The sequence below is a fragment of the Diadema setosum genome, chromosome 1 (genome assembly GCF_964275005.1).
Source record: "Diadema setosum chromosome 1, eeDiaSeto1, whole genome shotgun sequence".
In the NCBI taxonomy this organism is placed as follows: Eukaryota; Metazoa; Echinodermata; class Echinoidea; order Diadematoida; family Diadematidae; genus Diadema; species Diadema setosum.
This window is the reverse complement of record NC_092685.1, coordinates 42092691-42118381: the sequence shown is the minus strand read 5'-3', so window position 1 is coordinate 42118381 and position 25691 is coordinate 42092691. Positions and strand designations below refer to the sequence as shown.

Sequence of the window (25691 nt, the reverse complement as noted above, 5' to 3'; positions counted from 1 at the left end):
ATGAATTTGTCGGAGATGGCGATGAGAATGAAAGAGTGTCCCAATGCTGGGGGTGATTCCGTAGAATCAGAAGTCATGAGGTAAGTGGTCAATAATTTCCATTATATACGGTTTGCTCATTCCATCATTAGATATGCATATTGTGCTATATTTGTGTCACTATGTCCACAAATCAACAGTAGGACACTTCAAATCTATGAATGTATTAGTTTATGTGTTTGTTTCTGTTGTTAACTGCAAAGTGCTTAAAACATTTTGGTCATAACTAGTATATTCTTATATTATATAATGTATTATCATTACACTGTACATGTTTAGCTTGCGCCACTTCTGATTCTTTACCATTATGTTGACTCATTCCCTCTCTTGCTGGTACGAGTAGGCCTTTGTAGACTATAGATTATTAATGAATTAGCAAGGGAGAGGGGAGAGAGGGAGGAAGCAGAGCGCGCTGGTTTCCTTCACATGCAGTGGTTGTAATGCTCGTCTCTGCTGAATTCTTGCAGTGACAGGGGATGTAAGATGATATACGTATGGATTCCTGCACGTATAAGAAGTTTCCCATAATAACCTCATTCTTCGTGAAAGACAATGGACGAAATCGACATTCTCGTTGTTGATTATTATCACTAATAGATAAATGAAAAGTAAAAGTAATTATTTTTGTTGTTGCTGTTGTTGTTGTTTGGGTTGTTTTCCCCTGGAAATACACTTACCCTGTTGCTCAGTCATGAATTCATTCGTTCATTTTATCTATTCACACGGTACTTATATCAGGCTCATGTGTTTTAGCAAGCCCCTTTCTGGGTTCTATGCTCTTCTGATGATTAGTTTTTTGTTTTTGTTTGTTTGTTTGTTTGTTGTTGTTGTGTTGTTGTTGGGTTTTTTTTTGGGGGGGGGAGTTCTTTCGTTTTTGTCATACTCATGCTGCAATCGGGCGACTCACGATTATAAGAGAAGACAGATGTGTACAGTTAAAGTTGTGGAATTGTTGATGATAAAGGTTTTATGTCGTTATGTCATGTGTACGCACTCAGAACCTGGAGAGGGCACCATCTGGTTAACTTTGTAACCACAGAACATCACCCTCGGTATACGGTGTCAACTTCGTGTAGCCTTACACATATTATGTGTTTGCACGTATACAGTAGTTTTATGATATTATCGTATTAACAGTAACGTATTCTTTTGCCCCCTTATTTAGTCTGGAACTCTTTCACCGCTGCTTCGGAGCTAAACTCCTGAAGACAGAGATGGAAATAGAGTACTTTCCTCGTGGCGGCTCCATCGTAGACTACACGTGTGAAATGTTCGGTGTCAGTCTGGGCGTGTCAGTTACCAGGGCGATGAAGTACAAGGGGGAGTTTGAGAAAGAGGATGCAGAAGATCTTCTGAGAAAGAAACTGAGAGGTGAGTGTCACGTGGAGTTTGGGGTCAAGGAATTGAGGAGCAATGAAACACTTTGTAATGAGAATACCGATCGTAGGAACGTGCGTGCTGCATGCCGATATTGAACTCATTATATTAATGTGCGTGCAGGGACGTGATGATTAATTTTTTAATTGAAAAAATAACAACAAAAAGAGCAAGCAATTTAAAGCATAGCACTGCAGCCCAGACAGACAGATAAACAAACTAACAAACAAGAAACACCTTATTGACCAACCTAGCTAGAAGAGAAGCATGTGCCAATGCAACCATAGTCATACTCATTCTTTCAAATTTTGAAACTGCACATTGTCATGTTACTAGTTACTTATTGCGAGGGCGCGAGTGTCTGTACTTAACATTTCACACACACAAAAAAAAAACTTCAACATCCGTTCTTTGTTTGTTTGGTTGCTTTTAATTTTTGGGGAGGATTTTGTGTTTTGACTGGACTGATATTTGAATTAAATGAATGATTTATAAGATCACAACTGAAACGTTATACTAGGACTCGGCTAACTGCAGCACAGTGTCCGCAGTCAGTCAGCAGCGCGAGCGAAATCGCACATATTTATTCAAGTCGTATATGCACGGTTGAGCGGTGCTTGCATACTCATGTAATGAGCAGATACATGGTCATGAATAAATCCGTGTAGAGAACGAGTATTTCTTGTCAGTTTTCGACACTTCTAGCATCGACTGAAAGATAAAACATCAAGAAATATGCTCATGATAAAAATAAAACGGAAAAGAAGAATGTAGAATATCAAAATCTCTCTCGAAGTTCGATATTGTATTCAAAAATATTCCCTCACGTTTGACGCCCAAAACTAACCCGAAATCTTCCGTGCCCCTTAAATGGTGAAGACTATGTCCGCTAAATTATATTGTATCACATTAAGGGCACATTTTCTCATTTCTATTTCAATACCAGTCAGGAACTAGCAAAATTCAGAGAAATGTCTAGCGTCGAGTTGAAAAAAAAAAAAAAAAAAAATCCCTCGCGTTCGCACCGGAATTCCGGGTCTGTGATTGGTCGAAATCTGTCGCAAAACGCGATGTGTCGCATTGCGTATAGTCAAGGCGCAGGGACCCAGAAAAAATGACTTCGTTCAACCATGGACCTAGGTCCATGGTTCAACCCATCCCGCAGAAAAGGTTTGACTGCATGTAGTCTAGCTTCTGGACTCTTTTTACTCGTAACTTTTCATGCCAAGCTGGGGTCGGGTATAGTTCCTAGACGTTTTTATTTCGTCTTTGCCATGGAAAACTTTAGCCACATTTGTTTCATTTGGTGAGGCAGTGCGATCTGTGTGCCACTCGCCGACAGCCTAGTTCGTGAATGCACCCAGGCGTGCATGGTGCAGAGAGCCTGGGTTAGTACAAATAGTCAAATGGGGGTAATCAGTGCGAACGGAGGGACACGTAATTTGTAAAATCCGTCGCGTTGTACATGTGCTGATCCGCGATCTCGTGCATACATGCATATACTGTACGTGTTACTAGTTCTTTGAGATTTTCCACCTCCCTGCTTTGAGCTTATTATTACATGTATATTCCAAAATACACATCATCATCATCAGGCCAGAGCGAGTCAACCCAGCACGAGCTGCTGCTTGTCCGCAGATGAACGTGACACAAAAATCCCTTTGTAACAATGGCAGAGTCCATATGCATGTCGTGTACAAACATGACAAGCAAGTACGCTGAGAGACAATTTCACGAAGCTCAATTACATGAAAATTTAGGCAAAAAAAATCGATGTCACAACTTCCAAAGTGAATCAATGGAGTCAGAAATCTTCTGACTCACCATCAACGCAATTTCCAGCTAAAAAGTCAGATAAAATTCCATAAATCTAGGATAAATCGACGGCAAAGCCAACTCCGAAGCACCGTGTAGACATCGGACTCGTCGCACATTCACGCACTCGTGTGCGTTCATCCGTAAGTCTATGGAATTGCTACACAAAGGATCGGCCACGTACGTGCAGAGATTAGCCAGGTTTTAGTCAGAAATGAGAAACTTTCTTTGATTTGACGGCAAAATGGCCCCAAGTTCCTATACACCAATCAAAACAAGTTTTATACCATTTGAAAGCTTGCTCATTAAACAATATTTTGGCGTGCGAGGGTAATCGATAGAACAAAGAACCAGCTTTTGAGGCGTGTTTACATTGCGCAATGTCAGCTGAAAGACGGTGATTTCTGCTGAATCGCCATAGGCTTGGGCAGTTTTTTGAGATTTGAAGTGTAACTTTAATCAAAAATGGCCCTAATTTCCCGATTCTCAATCATTTTGAGAATATATTCATCAAAAAGCTTAAAGTCTAAACTTTAATTTGCAGGGCGAGGGTTTTTGACACACCATCGCATTTTTTCTGTACACGAGTTTCTTTGCGTATAGAGGGGTACTTTGAGCGATTTTTTACGTGTTATACGGCTTTCGTGCGGGCGGCGGGGTCAAATGAAACACACTTTTCCATAATTCTCCGAGTTGCAGCAATCTGAGTGAGGGCACATACCCAGTGATTGCGACGTCCGAACCGTTTTTTCTTTTTCTTTTTTTTCGGGAGTCGCAATCACTGGGTATGCGCCCTCACTTGGCTTAGGGCTTCTGCACATACACAAGCTGCAACTAATAAATAAAGACGAAATAAAAACGGCTAGAAACTAGACTAGGGCCGGTGACGCCTGTCGCTATAAAATGACAAAATAATCACTGTTTTTCGCATTTATTTCATGAAGAATTCATAAAAACTCCATAAACCATATATGTACATGTTGCTAGAGATGTCAGCAATACAATTGGATGCATTGTAAGGAATAATATTGTGCATGGTTACCATGGTAACCAGATGCCTACAGGTGATTGGTAACCACCCAAATACCTACTGCTGCAAACTTTGGTATTTTGGTTCATTTTTTTAATATAGATGCAATGAAAAAAAAAGCAAAAATTTTTATTGATAATTGTAAAAACAAAAAAGATTTCTCCTGTTGCCATGGCAACCAGTATTATCCAATCAGGATTCAGCTGTTAATAACATAAAAACCAAAGCCCATAATTTCAAAAAGCTCAATATGCATGTCCTTCGGCATACAGTAAGAACAGTGTACCGCATATGGGAAGAAAATATTAAAGCATTCTCAAGTTACAGCAAAATTTGTAATGAAAGGCAACACATTTTGAGAAAACGGCCATTGAAAGGAAGATATCATTTTCGAATAATAAAATATATGAAAAAGTTGCATCCGTCGTATACTTTCAACACAAGTTTGACTTCAAAGTACACGCATATGTAGATTTTAGCAATGTATGGACACAAAGAAAATATGTGTGAATACAGAGAGCAAAGCCAATGATATTCTAATGTTAGCTCATTTGGGTATTTACAGAGCGATGGTTACTCGAAACAACCTTGGAAAAGAGCAGAGGAAAGGTCCCCGCAGAACCCGCACATGACAGCACCTAGTATGAATCTCGCCCATAGTTACCTGGAGTTGCGCACGCAAGTCCTAGCAGTACCCGCAGTCAAGTTTAGGCCCTGTCACACCTCTGCGGGCAAGCTTACGAGGGCTTGTTAGTATGGGGATTTTTCTGCACGCAGGACAATTTTTGCGGGCGGACAAGGCTTTGGGCGAGTTTCACGTACGTTAGTCTTAAGTGCATTCCATGTGACCTGCGTGTGAGGCGCATGGATTGCGAATGAGGGCAGACAACTTGGTGAAGGAATCCTTCTAAAGGAATTCGATTTGCATAGATCCACGAGCAACTTGCGTACTTCAAGCGACTTGCGGCAGCTACCGTAACGGGCCTCCTACTGGTGTTCTGCGTGGACCTCTGCAGGCAATCTCCACGACTCACTCGGATAATGTTTTGGTCATGCTCAAAACTTGGCTGCGGGTAAATGTATCGGATTAGCGTCCGCACCTCCGGGCAACTACAGGCTAGATAACAGATACGTACTGCCAGGTGCGGGCCAACTGCGGGGAGCTCCGGGTAGCTTTTTTTTTTTTTTTTTTTTTTTTTTTTTTTTTTTTTTTTTAACCGCAAGTCAACCCGCAAGGCTTCCCCAGGCACGGTTTAACAAGGACTTGAGCATGCTCAAAACTTCCGGGTGAGTCGCGGGGGTTTGCTCGCAGAGGTACACACAGAACACCCCCGTGGTAGACCTCGCAGGCGACTCCCACGCAGGTACTTCGCAGTCCCCGTATGTCGCTCGTAACTGAAAAACGGGTCGGTTTCGAAGCTTTCACGCAGCTCACACCGAATACACTCAAGTAACAGGTAAGTAGCAAGCGTTTAGCAGGTAAGACGCAAGTACGGAACTCGCCAACATCCTTGTCCACCCGCAGAAAATTCTCCTGCGTGCTGGAAAATCCCTATTCGTTACAACTTACAAGCCGGCGTAACTTACCCGCACAGGTGTGACAGCTCCGTTAGTTTGCAGGCACAAACCTTTTTTTGGTCGAAAAAAGTCTGCGTCAAGACTACTACACGCACCACTGGCACTGTGCGTCCCATAGAGCTTCCTGCAAGTAAAAATAGTGCCAGTGGTGCGTGTAGTAGTCTTAGCGTACGCAGACTTTTTTACGTTTGTTCCAACAAATTATGAAAAGTGGCCTGTAAAATTTTATTGATACCACAATTTGGAATCACATACTACCTGGGGGTATTCATGGAGGTCCCATCTACCACTCTGTGTGGTCAAACCTTTTCTGCGGGGTGGGTTGAACGAAATATTAAGCCCCTTACAGGATTTAACGCCTTGACTAAAATGCTTTATCGATTATTCATACGGATTGCTCTGAGCACTGCTAGTCTGAATTCTTGACACAGGGTGAAATGCATGCACATGAAAGAAGTAAGCACTTGTTTCCATGAATTGTGCTTGCACACACCACATTTAGTCCATGGGCCAGGCCAGATATTGGTACCATCTCAGGTGGCAAAACCTTTTTGGTGTCGTTTTGTTTGTCGGGCATAGATATGCTTATCAAGCTATGATAGCATTTCCAAATGAGTAGCTTAGTCATAGTAAATGAATTTTTAACCAGTTTGTTCTCGTTGTTATATCCCTATACTTCTGAATCGAAACTAACCGCTATACAAATAAGAGCACTGTCTTCTGTATGTTCCATAGAGCTGTAAAATGCAGCTCTATGGTATGTTCACAGGTGTTCTATTGTAAACGCGGTGCGCTTAGTCTTTATTCAAGGCAGCGAAGGGAATATCCAAAGGTTATGATGTCCACAGCGCTTAGTCTTTATTCTAGAAGGCGAAGGGAATATCCAAAGGTTATGATGTCCACAGCGCTTAGTCTTTATTCTAGAAGGCGAAGGGAATATCCGAGGCGTATGATACAGTGTATATCCTTTTATCTAAAAACAACAACAACAACAAAAGCAATTCCTCGTGAATTTTACCGTATCTTTCAATTATTTATCATTTTTCCGCGAAAACGCTACGGTGAAAACGCTGATACCACGCCAATGTCGCTTTATTTCCCTCCAACAATATAAGATAATGCAAAACAATGTACCGGTACACTTCGATACATTATAATGAATGATATTGTAAATGAACAGAGTGATTTTTGTTTAAAACTGATATATTTGTTGATAGGGTAGTATAAAAATGGTATAGATAATCGTTATAAATCCCTTTTATGAGGAACTTTAGATATGATAACGGTACATTGGTCTAGATAAAGACTAAGCGCACCGCGTGACAGCTGTGGACATCATAACCCTTTGGATATTCCCTTCGCTGCCTTGAATAAAAACTAAGCGCACCGCGTTTACAACAGAACACCTCAGAAGGCAGTGCTCTTCTTTGTATAGCGGTTTAGTTTCGATTCAGAAGTATAGGGATATAAAAACGAGACCAAATTGGTTAAAAATTCATTTATTATGACTAAGCTACTCATTTGGAAATGCTATCATAGCTTGATAAGCATATCTATGCCCGACAAACAAACTGACACCAAAAAGGTTGTGCCACCTCAGATGGTACCAACAACTCATTTTTCGGGTCTTGGCCCATGGACTAATTTCAGAATGAATAAAGACTAGCTGCGATAGTGGAATTCCTCATGAAGCATTCCAATCCTGGTCATTGTCCACGACCATTGTCTGGGTATCAACAACACACTCCTATACACACCAATAACCCCTGTGCAAAGTTAAAGTTTAGTACGTAGGGTTGAAAATAGAGCAAAATCTGAAACCCAACTGAAAAATCAATGTTGAATTTAACAAAACTGAATCATGCTTTCATTTTCAAATTACCTCCAATAAAATTTACAATATTCAGCTATTGCTCATATTAATGTTATATAAATAGTTTTTGAACTAAGTGGGAAATGTTTTTTTTTTTTTAGCCAGTATATTGAATATGATTCACTTTTCCAAAAAAGGGGAAACAAGAATCACATGGAACATTAACTGAAGGACGACATACACACACATGCGCAGGTGCAAGATGTAATATAATCTCTAGACAAAACATTATTGCACGACAATGCATACCTTCGAAATATTGACATACACTCGCGACTCGCACAAGACTTGTGACAAGACAGTGTAGTCTCACTTTACGACGTCACATCGCTCTCACGCGTGTTCATTCACTACCCCACTTCCGGTAAGAAAACATAATTTGCCCTGTTTTCAACAGGAAAATTTGCCCCTCTTCGTTTTTTTTGATTGATCATACTCGCTCAAGTTTCATGAGTGTGTAATCTATACAGAAATTACCGAACTCTATTTTCAATACCAGTCAGGAACTAGCAAAACATCAAACTGTGATCTAAAAGCTTCCCAAACACTGGCAAAATAATCATTTACTTTGATGCTAAAATGGACTACTATACTGAGATCAAAAATAGGGAAATTAGGTATCAAATTAACGAGCATAATCAGTTCTATAACTTACCCAACCATCCTGGGTCAAACAATGCATTGCGAAAGCTATGAAAGCTGTTTTTGCGACCTCTGCAAAAACTCTCGCAAAGTATCGCGAAATCTCATCAGTCTCAAGGGCATCAACTGCACAAACGTGATTCTGAATAAAATTGTCGTTCATGCCTCATTATCGCACGCACTGCGGACTGACTGTCCGCCTAGAAATCACTTAACCTCAAATAATGTAATACCCTTTTTACCGCTTTTATTAATATTGTTGACAATGTATACACATAAACATATCATTATGACCATCACGAATTAAAGCGTCCTGCAGTTTGCTATCATGTTAATACAATAGGATCTTCTCTTAAAGAAGAAATCCACTCCAAAATTATCTCAATCCCATAGTATAGAGAAAAAAAAAGTTCCCTGCAGAACAGTGCAAAAATGACCCAAATCGTGGAGAAAAATTAAGGATGTTGTAAAAACTATAAGATTTTTTTTTCTTCAGAAAACACTTCTTGAGCAGTCTCTATGAATATTCAAATTAGCAAGTTGATGATGCATGCTCTCACAATTTTTTATTCATACCATATCCGAAAATTACAGAAATATCATGTTTCAGCTGTATAAATGCAAAACTTGTATTAAAACCGTCAAAGAAAAAAAAATGTTATGTATTTTGGTATGGTAATATGCTCAAGATTACCTGTATTAGCTAAAGATAACGTTTTCCGAATTTCACATAATATTATAACGTTCGTGGAAGCTTGTCAGGGCATAGCATCATCAACGTAATATAGTGACTTGTCAAAAATGTTTTCAGATGAAATATGAAGGTTCAAAATGTCTTATCTTCCTTATTTCTTATTTGATTTTTGTCTTTTTTTTTGACGTTCTGTTTGGATTTTTTTTTTGCTCTTTCTTTTAGAGTTTATTTATTTTGAGGTGGATATCCTTTGTAACGTTTCCATGTTTGTGCTTTCATCTTACAAACAGGAATAGACTGTGCAACGCAGAATGCAAAGGACACGTGGTCCAAAAAGATTCTGCATATCTGGGCCACCTCGCCAGATGTTGCCGAGAAGCTCACTAGAGAGTACAAAAAGCTCCGTGAGGATGAATCTTCATCCCACCTTACATCGGAAGTTGTCATCATGGTGACCGTCGTCAACGGTGAACATCACTCGATGTTCAAATCACAAAAAAGAAAGAAAAAAGGAAAATAACAACCTTCGATTTTAATGGGCCAACAGAAAAAGAAAGTCAGTCTAAAGCCCTATAACCGGAGGGCCAAACCCCAAAAAGTCGCTTACTTAACGAGTGAGTTGCACTCTCTCTACAAACTAAGTAGACCATGCTTATTTTCAAGTTTTTATTGTAAAAAACAACATTCCACTGGTCTACCTCAAAAAATTTGTTGCGAAAGCCTCCAAATCCAAGATGGCGTCCAAGATGGCCGCCATATTTACTGAATTTGTTATTTGAAAGATAGAATTTGATTGAAACTTCAGACTTCAACAAATTTGATGTCATATGAAAGAAAATAAAATTTTCTACAAGTTGATACCATTTTTGTGGGTTATTGTGATAATTGGATTGAGATTTTAAGGAAAAAACACTCATTTTTTGATATTTTTCTGAAAAAAGGAAAATCATGAAAATGTTTGATTCAGCATAAATCACAGAAAAACTGGAGGATTATCTTGAAACGTTTCAAGAAGTTTGTTTGACATATAATTGATATTTGGAGCAAATTAGGGGTCAGTACCATTTTTGGTTCAGGAGTTATAATGTCTCAAAATTGAAAACTCACTATGTAAAAATGGCCACTTTAGTTGTGACAAGACCTTGTTGGTCGTAAAAGAAGTCTGCGCGCGCCAAGACTACTACACGCACCACTGGCACTGGCGCTTGTAGCAGTGCCAGTGGTGCGTGTAGTAGTCTTGGCAAACGCAGACTTTTTCTTTGACAAACAAGTGTTTGTGCCTGCAAACTAAGTTTTCATGCCAAGTGGTAGCTCAGGTGACGCTGATTGCTATTATTTCAACGCACATTGTTCTGAAGCAGACGAGATGAAGCAAAAAATATCTTTCAAATAGAGGTAGAAGCTTGAAACACTAACCTTGCGACAGAAAGTTTAAAACAAAATTTGGATCAATCACTCAAAAAATTAAAAATTGCAGGCCATCAAAGCTGACATAGTGTATTGCGCCAAAGTAAATGTATCATTTCGATTTTGATACAATTTTGTCTGTTTTGCTGTCTATTTATATGGTTTTTATATATTCTGAACATTTTAATGGTATTTCAAACCATCTTAGGTTTTTAAAGAGACATTTTTCAGAATGCACCATGAATATTTCTCTAAAAAGTAAGAAAAAAAATAAAATTAAAAATGTTTATGAAAACCATGCAGAAATTAACATCTTTCCCATAATATAATCAATATTTGGAGAAAATTAGGGGTCAGTTTTGTATTTGGTTCAGGAGTTATAATGTCTAAAACTTGAAATCCAATTTTACATAATATATATTTGCACGCATCTGTTCCCAAAGACGTCACGGAGGGTCAAATCCAAGATCGTGCTTACTTTTCGAGTTCCACTCTCTCTATAAACAAGACCATACATAATATTAAGTATACTAAGCAATGTTCCGTAAGTACACCTCAGTAGATTTGTTGCAAAAACCTCCAAAGTACAGATGCGGTCCAATAGGGCCGCCATTTTTATTGAATTTAACATTTCAAACATAAAATTTGATAGAGACATTGGATTGCAACAAATTTGATGTCATATGAAGGAGAGCAAAACTTCCTAAAAGTTGATACCACTTTAGCTGTGTATTGTGATAAATTGGGGGGGGGGGTGTTGTTTGCTTCTCTTTTTTTTTGGGGGGGGGGAATACATATTTTTATATTGTTTTGAAAAAAAGGAAGAAATGTAAAAATGCATGATTTAATATTTGTCAAAGAAGAACTGAAGAATTGTATTGAAACCTGCGATTGAGATTGAGATTTACTGAGATTGAGACATAATTCATATTTCTGGAATTATAGGCAATATCATACACTGTTGACAAGTTAACATCTAAAACTTGAAAAAATCATATTTATGCATTATAAATTTTGCATACAATGTGTTTACATGGTCACATGTAATATTGTTATGGTCTAGTGACTTGCAAGTACCTGCAAACTAACTTTTCATGCCAAGTGGTAGGTGACGCTGGTGGCTATTACTGTAGCATTTCATCATAGTAGATTGTTCTGAGGCAGATAAGATTGAACAGAAGGTATTTTCCAAAAAGAGATAGGAGCTTGGAATTTGGCACAAATTTTGCCAATGTGTAATATTTAGCGATAAAAATAGTATCCACACAAAATTCAAGATGGCGGTAATTAATCGAGGTTGTCGTTCAAGGCATTATTTACCATTAGTGCACGTAAAACAAAAACCCAACTTTAGTTAATTCCTCAAACTAGTTCTAAACTGTGAGTTAGGGATAGAACAACTAATGTACAAACTTAAATCAGTATAATTAATGCTAAATATTGTTAGATATACTAACTAGATCTGATAAGAATGTCTTTTTATGTACTAAATTGTTAACAGTTATCATGGTTATGGTTTCTTGAAAAGAAATGGTGTTATCTCCGTATGTTTTAGGATTTATTATAATTTTTTTACATGGTAAAATGTTTTGTGATACAACTAACCTGCACATATAAATCAAATGTGATATCTCTCCCAGTGGTAAACAATACCTTTAGTGTGTTGCGTGAAAGTTAAATCTCAACTTATAACTTATAATTTGAAATGTTTTTTAATCTTCTTATATTGCCGTCTATTACATGTTTCTATACATCCGAACAATTATTGTACTAGTGTAAACCATATTGAGGGTCTTTTTTTTTTTTGGGGGGGGGAGGGGTGGAGCTCATTCCAGTGTTTGGGTAAGGCCCAATCTTTGATAAAAAAGAAATGCTTCTGTATCAAAGATATGCTTTTTTACTTGTATGTTACTCTGCTGTTGTAGAAACGTGAATGATGATGGTATAATATGTGTAATAATGTCTGATGCGCAGATGTCCTTGAAAGCCCTTCTGATCCGAACCCCCCCCCCCCAAAAAAAAAAAAAAAATCCGACATGGCAGCAATTTCTCAACTTTGCTCTTAAATGTGTTGTGCGAAATTACTTTTTTCAGTATATTGTTCAAATAAAATTGTCCAAATTGATTATTCGTGCTGTATATTCACATTTACAAATAAGCATGCTGAAACTGTATTTAATGTTATCAGATTTTTCTTACATTGTTTTTAAGCTGATTTCATGTGGGTTATAGTGTCACAATTGATCTGAACTTATGCCATTGGTAGATGCTTTCCCATAATATAAATATCAGGATCACTCGAGAGTGAAAATGTTCATTTTCATTCATTTTAGAGTGACCTCGGGGATCACTCGAAGAGTGACGAGTGATCCCTAAGGCAGAGCTCGACACTAACGGTGGTTCGGTGGTTCGATTTCAAGTTTTAGACATTATAACTCCTGAACTAAATACAAAAATGACCCCTAATTTTCTCCAAATATTGATTTTATTATGGGAAAGATGTTAATTTCTGCATGGTTTTCATAAACATTTTTAATTTTATTTTTTTTTTTTACTTTTTAGAGAAATATTCATGGTGCATTCTGAAAAATGTCTCCATAAAAACCTAAGATGGTTTGAAATACCATTAAAATATTCAGAATATATAAAAACCATATAAATAGACAGCAAAACAGACAAAATTGTATCAAAATCGAAATGATACATTTACTTTGGCGCAATACACTATGTCAGCTTTGATGGCCTGCAATTTTGAATTTTTGAGTGATTGATCCAAATTTTGTTTTAAACTTTCTGTAGCAAGGTTAGTGTTTCAAGCTTCTACCTCTATTTGAAAGATATTTTTTGCTTCATCTCGTCTGCTTCAGAACAATCTACGTTGAAATAATAGCAATCAGCGTCACCTGAGCTACCACTTGGCATGAAAAGTTAGTTTGCAGGCACAAACACTTGTTTGTCAAAGAAAAAGTCTGCGTTTGCCAAGACTACTACACGCACCACTGGCACTGCTACAAGCGCCAGTGCCAGTGGTGCGTGTAGTAGTCTTGGCGCGCGCAGACTTCTTTTACGACCAACAAGGTCTTGTCACAACTAAAGTGGCCATTTTTACATAGTGAGTTTTCAAGTTTGAGACATTATAACTCCTGAACCAAAAATGGTACTGACCCCTAATTTTCTTCAAATATTAATTATATGTCAAACAAAATTCTTGAAACGTTTCAAGATAATCCTCCAGTTTTTCTGTGATTTACGCTGAATCAAGCATTTTCATGATTTTCCTTTTTTTCAGAAAAATATCAAAAAATGAGTGTTTTTTTCCTTAAAATCTCAATCCAATTATCACAATAACCCACAAAAATGGTATCAACTTGTAGAAAATTTTATTTTCTTTCATATGACATCAAATTTGTTGAAGTCTGAAGTTTCAATCAAATTCTATCTTTCAAATAACAAATTCAGTAAATATGGCGGCCATCTTGGACGCCATCTTGGATTTGGAGGTTTTCGCAACAAATTTTTTGAGGTAGACCAGTGGAATGTTGTGTGTTACAATAAAAACTTGAAAATAAGCATGGTCTACTTAGTTTGTAGAGAGAGTGCAACTCGACCTCTGTTTTTAGCTTTTGGCCCCCCGGTTACTAGCTGCGTCATGATCTTTTTACTATGATGTGAGCTAACGCCCTCTATTGGCAATGAAATCACAGCACTATAGGCCTCACGCTCCTTTTCCGGGCTCCCATAGAAACCTGTGTTAAATGCAGCATATTCCATAAATCATAAAAAATCAATCGAATCATAGAATTTTTTAAAATTATAGCAGATGAAGGAAAATTTTCTGTGCTTTCAAGCAAACAACATATTTTGGGATGTTTTCAACCTCTAAAAAAAAAGTTAAGATCCTCCATACGAGACTAGTCATAACAGTCACTCTCAAAAACGATAAAAATAGCAAATTACCTCATATACCAATAAAAATTCATTAAAAATACAAAAACCCTGATTCATTCAACTTCTTCATAGCCTGCAAAAGCTCCTGTCCTCAAGCAATGTCAAACACTACCAAAGGTGGCAATTTTCTACTTGACTGATTTTTAATGATTTTTTTGGTAAAAAATAACATTACCTCATTACTGCCTTTCCTTCAGGCAATGCGCGAGTTGAATTAGGAGCGTGAGGCCTCAAGCAGTTTCGGGAAAGTAAATATATCATAATTATGACACAATGTATAGATGAATCCGACTTCAGAGTACTGTGTACATTGCTGTTGTGTAAATATCAGTATATCAATATTTCAATGTAATTGCAGCTTGACACTTGTACCCTGCTTGGCGTTGCCTTGTTCGGCGCAAAAGACACTCGGGAGAAAAAAAAAAAAAAGAACAACCACCCCAAAACAAGAAGCTGCGCTGAAAAATAGAATTCACATTATGCACACGAGTATGTTTACTTTATTATAGTATCTTACAAGTGTACCTCACGATATAGTTTCAATGTAAATAAACAACATTCTCATTTTTTTTTTTTTTTTGGTATACAACTGTACGTGTATTTGCATGTTTAAGGGCTGTGCAATCTCTATTGTGTTTTTCTTTCAATATGTTCTGAAATGCCTGATAGTTAAGTGACTTTTTTACGCTTTATGCTCTACTATAGTGTTATGTAAGAGTAGATTTTTAATGGAGGTCTGTGTTCAGGAATCCATTCTTTTCCTCCATGTCAAAAGAGACAACACTGACTAACTTATTTGCAGTCTCTCTGTGTATAGCATGCAGGATCAATTTCGATAGTCTATTTATAGTATATATTTTTATATTGATTTCACTATCTCGCAAACATGAATGTTCATAACAGTCTTTCAGTAGTATGTATCGGGTAAATATTGTAATATCAAAGCTTTTAATACGCTTGATTTTTCGAAGGACCAAAGAAAATATCTTCCCCGATGTGACTTGTCACTATTCTTGTGGAAAACTGAGCTTGATAGACGTGCATTATACGTATAGGTGAATAAAGTCAACACCTATAATGAAGCATGTTACCATACATGAATGTATCTTTCTTTATATGCATTTATATACAACGTACTTAACTTTTCTAGCATAATAAAAGAGCACTTGACTTTCCTCTTTCAGAAGACAGGGGGAATACCCATTGTTAGTAACAAGTCTATAAACTTTGATCTTTTCATGCCAAATGAAATTTTGTACAATTCTCCCTATATTTTCTCTCCCTATATTGTTGTCCAAAAATAATATCATGAACTGTAGAAGTCTTCTTCTCCAGCAATGATTAATCCAGTCCGAAATTCCTCAAACTTTCACTGATGTGTTCTATCAGTATTCCTGCTTTCACTCAATCCACATCTTTAACTGGGCTTTAGTATACAAGTATACAAGTATGACAATGGACTGATGACGAAGCATGTAGTAGGATGCCATGCCTGGGGTCTAGTGGAAGTTTTCGACATAACTGTCTACCTCAGCATTTAGGTCTGTAGTATAAACCGATGGAAGTGACACAGAAATAAACATAGACGGCAGTGTAAGGGATAGAGGTATGTATGGAACGTTAACATGTATTAAGACTGAAATGAAATGGAATGAAATTAAAGGGGCATTCCGGACGATTTTCATAATTTCACATCATGTAGTACATAAATCAACAGCTTCATGTATAGATTTGTAGAATTTATTGTGGTTCTTGAGCAGAGAAACAGTACTTTCAAAAACCTTAAACAAATTACACTGAACAAAGATGATGACATAGGAGCCTCACATATTATCTCAGAAATGTAGCAGTGTCATTCCATTACAATACCGCATGCTTGCAAGCTCACCTGTGTGTAATCTATGCATTCCTTCTTTTTTTGTGCTGCTTCCTTGAGCCACATCTCATGCATTCTTATGGTGAGGCTGCCATGTCATCATCCTTGTTCATTGCAATTTGTTATAAACTTCGAAAACATTCTTATTTTTCATCCCAATCATTATAAATCCTCAAACTCTGTACCCAGTATAACTAATTTATATATGTTCAAATGTAAAAATTTGAAAATCATCCGGAGGTCTCCTTTAAATATATATTTATTGCAATGAACCTGATGTTAATATAACGTTTTGAAAACATATATATAGTACTCCTATGTAGAAGACTGTAAAATTGAGAGGAACATAAAATGGAATGATAAGCTAGGAGATAATATATAGAAATAGAATATACATACGGCATATGGTTTGTACACTCATATCCCTTGTTGAAATGAAAATGAATAACTGAAATGAAATGATATTAAAGGAAACGCATAAGTGGAATTAAATGACACGAAATAGAATTGTAAGGAATGTGATGTCGATATTACGTTTTTAAAACATATTTGACAATTACAAAATATAGTACTCATAATAGAGGACTGTAAAATAGCAATATATTCAAGAAGTAATGACCAGAGGAAATAAATGAACATTATGATTATGGTAAAATGTGTGCAATCAATTACGCGTTTGGTAGACGTTGGTGCTGATTTGGTGGCCGGTGTGGCTGGCTGTGCAGAGAAGAGGGAAGCTTTATAATGGTGATGTACGGGGAAAGAACAGCCTGTTGTGTGTGTTGGTGCGTGGCTGGTGGTAGCTTACAAGGGTGCTTTGATTGTCAATGTAGCGTGTATGTCAAGTGAAATGTAGATCAATTGATTGATTGATTGATTGATTGATTGATTGATTGATTGATTGATTGATTGTTGTTGTTGTTGTTGTTGTTGTTGTTGTTGTTGTTATCTAAGCGTCACATTTTAATTTCTATCAAGCAACAATGGCTAGTGTGCTTTTGTGTTCTTAATTGATTTCGCACAAGCACACTGCTTTAAAAATTGAAAAAACCCTCACTATCATAATTCTGTTCAATTTTCAATTAAAATTAGATTTCATTTCCACTGTCACATTTTGCCGATACAATTACAAATTGAAAAAGAATGTAATAAAAAATGTACAAACATACATATTTATCTGAAGCCATTGTTCAACATCATTGAAAGAGATACCCATGTAAAAGACAACCTTGTACACAGAGATTTAAGGCCACTAAATAAACTGAACTTACAAAAAGTGAAGAAACGGGTACACACAAACACACATACTGACACATCATGTTCATAGACACACAGCCACTCGGGGACACAAAGGCAAGACAAACGACAAAAGACATTGGGAAGGGTAATGGGAGAGACAGAAGGAAAGAAGGAAGGATGGAAAGAAGAAAGAAAGGAGGACTGTGGAGGGGAAGAAAGGATGAGCAGCAGCAGCACATGGCGAGCAATACACATTGCAAGACGCCATTCACTGACATGGGAACAGTAATGGACATCAGATAGATGATACAAATGAACTAATGTAAAAAAATCAGGCGGACTATAGAAAATGTGCAAATAACAACATAATCACGGCATCATTTTGAAAAATAAAAATTGTCCAGACTCTAAGCAAGTTAATGTGACTCTACCCACCCACCCCCCCCCCCCTCCACACACATACACACACACACACACACACACATTTGTGGCTCGTAAAAGTAAAAGTAATGTAATTTTATAGTCTTATCTAGATTGTGAAAGTTCCATGAAACACTGAATATCAATAAATCGACAGGCATGTCATAAGATGGACTTTCACAGTTAGCTTTTCACAGAGAATAGAGAAAAGGGAGGGGAAATGAATGAAGACCTCCAAGTTAATTTGGTGTACGGAGGATGTATCCCGGGCTTTTTACTTATTCATTGTATAAGGTGTGTGTGTTTGTATTAATTATGTTGTTGTTGTGTTTTAAAGAAGGAAGAGAGAGGAAAAATGATAATTAAATGATTGATTAGAAAATCATTTATGCATCTCATAAAATAAAAATATATGTTACAGTAGGCCTACGTTGTTGTAAGGAAGTGAACAAAACAGACACACAATTTAACGAAACAAGAGTAGAGTATAATTTCATGTAAACTTCAGCACAATATTGAATCAATTAACTACTTTACAAATTTACTGCACAAGCATACTTCAAAATATCCTAGATTAAGACATGATTATTCTACTCCAATAATACGTAATGCATTTGAAGTCCATTCTCGGGGAATCCCCAATGCAAAAAACACTTCGCGAATTATTTTATCATAGGCCAGTCAGGAGTGTTCTGACGACTGCAGTTGCATGGGCGTAAATCCCGGGGGGGGGGGGGGGATGGGGGGGATATATCCCCCCTGAAATGGAGGAGGGGGGGATGGCCTGTACAATCATCCCCCCCCCCCTGAATTTTGAGGGGGAAAAATGGAGGAAGCAGAAATGTGATTGTATCAATTTTGGCATATTGCATGACGTTTGTACGCCGGCCTTCAAACATGTAACAGAGCTGAACAGTATTCTATCTTGTAGGAAAATGTATACACCTGTACATAATTTTCTTAAGCGCTCGATCGCTTCGCTCGCTCGCGAAGAAAGTAACATTGACATACACTGTAAGGTATGGCTCAGACGTTGACAACGTCAATACAATATAGGCCTACATGTAGGCCTAAACATGCTATGACGCGAGTAACTGGGGACCATCTGCAAAATATGTACGAAAACAAACAAACAAACAATAAAAAAAACTATATCGCCATAATTGAACCCCCTCCATTTCCTGAATCATTCCTGAGAAACGACAGTGACTAATGACTCAGTCCGGATACATTATCATCTATGGGCATACCCAGGGAAGATCAGGGGCGTCGAATCTATGGGGGGGGGGGGCAAAGGGGCATTTGTTTTAGGCAGACAAATACTTTATCCCCCAAGCAATTCCCGAGATGAGGACAACTCTCGAACTTTCTGAATGGAAAATTGTCGAAAAATCGCCAGAACTCTGCACCAAATCGTTGTATTGCAATCATAAACATGCAAAATCTCCGCTATACAGGATCCCTTTCGATAAATTTTGTACAATTTTGACATTGACGTATATTTCCCTAATTTATCAAAGAGTGTGCAGCAGATCTTTCACTTAACAAAAGCACCCTCATATGCAGAGGCGTCGATGAGGGGGGGGGGGGGATGGTTCCCCGATAAAGTGGGACGAATAAAAGCGAAAAATATAGCTATATACAAACGGCAGTTTTTGGAGTGTAAAATGTCAAAATTTTCAAGCTCGCTCGCATTTAACCGCTATGCCATTCTCCTGATGTTGCTGATAGTGACTGACAGCAGTTGCGCCCATCAAGTGCGCCCCCCTTAATTTCCAAAGCGAAAAATTTATCTACAAACGGCAGTTTTGGGACTTTAAAATGTCAAAATTTTCTAGCTCGCTCGCTTCGCTCGCTCGCATTTAATCATTATTCCATTTTCCTGAGGTTGCTGCCAGTAATTGCCAGCAGTTTTCGCCCGATGCGCCCCCTTAATTTCCACAGCGAAAAATATAGCTACAAACGGCAGTTTGGAGATTGTAAAAATGATGTCAAAATTTTCAAGCTCACTCTCTTTCGCTCGCTCGCATTTAATCATTATTCCATTCTCCTGATGTTGCTGCCAGTAATTGCCAGCAGTTTTCGCCCGGTGCGCCCCCCGTAATTTCCAAAGCGAAAAATATAGCTACAAACGGCAGTTTTGGGACTGTAAAATGTCAAAATTTTCTAGCTCGCTCTCTTTCGCTCGCTCGCATTTAATCATTATTCCATTCTCCTGATGTTGCTGCCAGTAATTGCCAGCAGTTTTAGCCCGGTGCGCCCCCCTTAATTTCCAAAGCGAAAAATATAGCTACAAACGGCAGTTTGGGGACTGTAATAATGTCAAAATTTTCAAACTCGCTCGCTTCGTTCGCTCGCATTTAATCATTATTCCATTCTCCTGATGTTGCTGCCAGTAATTGCCAGCAGTTTTCGCCCGATGCGCCCCCTTAATTTCCAAAGCGAAAACTATAGCTACAAACGGCAGTTTTGGGACTGTAATAATGTCAAATTTTTCAAACTCGCTCGCTTCGCTCGCTCGCATTTAATCATTATTCCATTCTCCTGATGTTGCTGCCAGTAATTGCCAGCAGTTTTCGCCCGATGCGCCCCCTTAATTTCCAAAGCGAAAACTATAGCTACAAACGGCAGTTTTGGGACTGTAAAATGTCAAAATTTTCAAGCTCGCTCTCTTCGCTCGCTCACATTTAATCATTATTCCATTTTCCTGATGTTGCTGCCAGTAATTGCCAGCAGTTTTCGCCCGGTGCGCCCTCCGTAATTTCCAAAGCGAAAAATATAGCTACAAACGGCAGTTTTGGGACTGTAAAATGTCAAAATTTTCTAGCTCGCTCTCTTCGCTCGCTCGCATTTAATCATTATTCCATTCTCCTGATGTTGCTGCCAGTAATTGCCAGCAGTTTTCGCCCGGTGCACCCCCCGTAATTTCCAAAGCGAAAAATATAGCTACAAACGGCAGTTTTGGGACTGTAAAATGTCAAAATTTTCTAGCTCGCTCTCTTTCGCTCGCTCGCATTTAATCATTATTCCATTCTCCTGATGTTGCTGCCAGTAATTGCCAGCAGTTTTCGCCCGGTGCGCCCCCCGTAATTTCCAAAGCGAAAAATATAGCTACAAACGGCAGTTTTGGGACTGTAAAATGTCAAAATTTTCTAGCTCGCTCTCTTTCGCTCGCTCGCATTTAATCATTATTCCATTCTCCTGATGTTGCTGCCAGTAATTGCCAGCAGTTTTTTTTAATTTCCAAAGCGAAAAATATAGCTACAAACGGCAGTTTGGGGACTGTAATAATGTCAAAATTTTCTAGCTCGCTCTCTTTCGCTCGCTCGCATTAATCGTTATTCCATTCTCCTGATGTTGCTGCCAGTAATTGCCAGCAGTTTTCGCCCGGTGCGCCCCCTTAGTTTCCAAAGCGAAAAATATAGCTTCAATCGGCAGTTTTGGGACTATAAAATGTCAACATTTTTAAGCTCGCTCGCTTCGCTCGCTCGCATTTAATCATTATTCCATTTTCCTGATGTTGCTGCCAGTAATTGCCATCAGTTTTCACCCGGTGCGCCCCCCCCCTTAATTTCCAAAGCGAAAAATATAGCTACAAACGGCAGTTTGGGGACTGTAAAATATTAAAATTTTCAAGCTCGCTCGCTTCGCTCGCTCGCATTTAATCGCTATGCCATTCTCCTGATGGTGCTGCCAGTAATTGCCAGCAGTTTTCGCCCGGTGCGCCCCCGCCCCCTTAATTTCCAAAGCGAAGAATATAGTTACAAACGACAGTTTTGGGACTGTAAAATGTCAAAATTTTCAATGCAAAAAGATTTCACCGTGGGAGGGGGAAATTCCCCTACCATACCCTCCCCCCCCCCCCGCTTGCTTCGCTCCCTCACATAACCGCTCCTCCTAAGATCAAATCCTGTCTACGCCGGTGATAGGCCCCATTATTTAGTAGGCCTTCACAGTGTTGTCGCATAGGTGGAGCAAGAGCTGAAATACCTCGATTTAGTCATTCAATAATATATTGTGTCAATTAATATTTCATTTTCTTATTGTTTTTTTAAGAAAAGAAAACAAAATTTTCACCAAAAGTGTGCACCAGATCGCTGAATTTCAGGTCTAAAATGCAAAATCTTCCACGTGTGGGAGAGGGATACCCCCCCCCCCCCCACATACCCTCCCCCAGTTCGGTCGTTCCGCTCCCTCTCACTGGTATTTCAAAAAAAAAACAAACAAACAATGTTTTCATACTCTTAAGGTCTGATTTTCCGCCAAAAGTCATCTGACAAGCAAAAAAAAAAAAAGCAACAAGAATAAAAAGTCTTCATATTTTTGCTGCCGCTTTCCTCCCACTTTATATTTCATGCAAAAGAGTGGGACATCCGATTCCTGTAAAGTGTGTGCGTGTGTGTGTGTGTGTGGGGGGGGGGGACACCAAGCTTCCCCCCCCCCCCCCCCCCCAAAGGCTGCGCCGGTCCGGTTATGGGCTTGTAATCGTGGTGATGGTGACCATCCCCCCCACTCCTCAGTACTTACGCCGTTGTGCAGTTGGAAAAGCCACGCCCCCTGAATTCAGTTGTTGCTGTTTTTATCTTTTTGTCAAATGCTACGATTGAGTGCCGCTGTTCATCGAGGGTAAGCACAGCTGCTCACACATTTAGCACACACCGCCCTCTTGCGGCAAGAGCTATAAAGAGTCCTAATCCGATCCAGTCGGCGAAGGTTTTGCCGTTCGACTTGAGTCGGTTTTCAAGGTGAAAAGTATCATTCTGTGGAATGGTCACATGCCAGTTTAACTCTTTTATACCATTCCAAGATATCGCTTTGTCAAAGACGTCTGGAAAAATTATGAAATTGCCTAACGCTGGAAGGAGTTCGATCGAGTCGGAGGGTTATGAGGTAACAATGTTTAGTAATTTCCGTTTTATCACTGTTTATTGTTTTGTTTATTCCACCGATAAAGATACATGTCGTGCTGTGTTTCTGTTACCATGTTACCTGTAATTATGTGCCGTCATCAATAATAGGACATTTCAAATGTGTATATGGGTCAATTTGTATGACTGTTTCTTTTGTTGTTTTTTGTAATAATTAAAGCGCTTTGAAATATTTTTAGTCATAATTTTTTAGTCATTAGAATATCATAATTATAATGTGATGATGTAATATATATGTATATAAATATATATTTATATATAATTATGTATATATATATATATATATATATATATATATATATATATACATATATATAATTATATATATATATATATATATATATATATATATATATATATATATATATATATATATATATATATATATACATATATATAATTCCTAAAGTACTATATCAGTAAGTTGGCTCAATGCCTTTCTTATGGCTGGTATTTGGCCCTGTGTGCATGGAATAAGATTAGTATGATTAGTAATGTATGAATGAGGAGTACGCACTTTGCCTTCACATGCAGCGGTTGTGTATATAACACAGTGCTTGTATAGCGCATATCACTACCATGGTGTCCAGAAAGTAGAAAGAGGAAATGTAGTGTACAATGTATGTACCATAAATGCAAAACCAAACTCATTCATAATACTTTTTGAACAGAAATGTCTTGAGAGCAGTTTTAAACTTTAACACTGTGGGAGCTTCTTTTATAATTATAACACGGAACAGCGTTCCACAGTATGGGAGCAGCATGAGCAAAAGATCGCTCACCATAAAACTTTGTTGTGATAGCAGGACATTGGAGAAGATATTTTTGAGTTGATCTTAAATTATGAGAGGGAGCGTACCTTACCAAAAACTTACTGAGATATTCTGGTGCCATTGAATACCTGCACTGATAAGTCAGTAACAGTATCTTAAAAACTATACGTGACTGAACAGGAAGACTTGCAATGTAGCTGCATTGTAATGCATTGTAGTGGTTGTAATGCTTATCTCTGCTGAATTGTTGCAGTGACAAGATAAAAAAAAAAATCGTTTGGGTTCCTGCACGTGTACGAAGTTTCCCATAATAATTTAATTTGCGGTCTCATTTTTTTTTGTAAACGACAATTCAATGGATGAAATCCATGTTCTCTTCAGTGACTATCACTATGACTTTGACATTTGAATTGAATTTGAATCGAATCATTAAACGATAGACGAGTGAAAGGTAGTAACATTGCTCTTTTACCCTGGAAATACACTCACTTTATTCGTTCATTGACGTCTGTTCGGTCATTTATTCACTCGTTCATACATTATTAAAGGTACTAACGTCAGCCTCATAATATGCTGCTTAACCTATAACTCTTTCGTCAGTTTTGTCATTCTTATGCTGCAATCTAGTGACACATTCTCAAAGACCGATGTGTAAAGTAGTTGTGGAACTAATGTTAATGAGAGTTTTCGCCATGTCTAAATGCATGCAAGGAAATCCTCTAGAATATCACTCTCCTTGGTCAACCTCGTGTCGCCTTGTACCTGTGTGTTTGTACGTATAATATACATTATTTTTAGGATGTGTTTAGAAATGATTCCCCTCCCCCTCTTCCACGACTTTGAGATGGCAAAACAACGTATGTCGAAAATTCATGAAAATTGACTTAGTCACATGTAGATACGTTCTTTTGCCATCTCAAGGCCGTCAAGTGTTCCCTCGGAGCGAAACTCCTGCAGACGGAGATGGAGATTGAGTATTTTCCCCGCGGTGGATCCATCGTAGATTACACCTGCGTCACGTTCGGCGTCAGTCTGGGTTTGTCCGTTCCCAGGGCGATGAAGAACAAGGGGGAGAAAGAGGATGCAAAAGACCTTCTGAGAAAGAAACTGAGAGGCGAGTGTCACGTGGAGTTTAGAAGTTAGGAAACTGGAGTGCAGAGAAACACTTTTAATGAGAGTACCGATCCTAGGATCCTGTGTCCTGAAACACGTACAGAGACGTGATTATGAATTTTTTAATTGAAAGGAAATAACAGCAAAAACAGCGAGCAATTAAAAGCAAAGCACTGCAGCCTATTAGACAGAAATGACTACACCAAAAGCAGCAATGTACTTAACAGACAGACAAACAAGCTAACAAACATAAAACACTTTATTGATCAACCTAGCTAGAGGTGAAGCATGTGCCAACACAACCAGAGTCATACTCATTCTTTCAAATTTTGAAACTTCACGTTGTCATGTTACTGGTTACTTATTGCAAGGGCTTGAGTGTAGTGTCTGTACTGAAAATTTCAAATATTGGCACAATATTTTGACATAACCGTTTCTTATTTGGTTGCTTTTATTTTATTTTATTTTATTTTGGGGGGATTTTGTGTTTTGACTGGACTGATATTGAAATTGAAGGATGATTCAATTAGTTCACAATTTGGAACGTTACTGGGTACGCTGGGAGCCGGCTACCTGCAGCACAGTGTCCGCCTAGAAGAATTTACTGTATTTTTTTTTTTATTTTTTTTTATTTTTTATTTTATTTTATTTTTTTTTTTTTTGGGGGGGGGGATGTTTGTTGTTATCTAGGTATTGCTCAAAGCGCCTAGGAGTTGAATTACCGTATGTTACTCCTGTTCATACGTCCCTCTATGTCCTTGTCTCTTTTTCAGGCGTTACAATATTACTTTTTTTTTTTTCTCCACAACTATCAACTGTTTCTCTTGACATGCTTCTGCAGAAGATTGCTGTCTCCTTTGTGCGTTTTTGTTTGCTATTTTGTCTTCTTTTTGTTAGTCTCGTCCATTTCGTTTTGTCCCGTACAGTCTTTCCTTCAAT

The 25691-nt window shown here is 38.2% G+C and overlaps 1 protein-coding gene across 1 annotated transcript; it reads left to right on the top strand.

Moving 5' to 3' along the window:
- On the top strand, positions 1-24782 carry LOC140237409 (AAC-rich mRNA clone AAC4 protein-like). Its single transcript, XM_072317366.1, has 4 exons — positions 1-80; positions 1205-1410; positions 9339-9515; positions 24538-24782. Exons 1-4 carry the CDS (start codon positions 1-3, stop codon positions 24780-24782), a joined length of 708 nt encoding a protein of 235 aa, XP_072173467.1.
- The last annotated feature ends 909 nt before the right edge of the window (positions 24783-25691 follow it).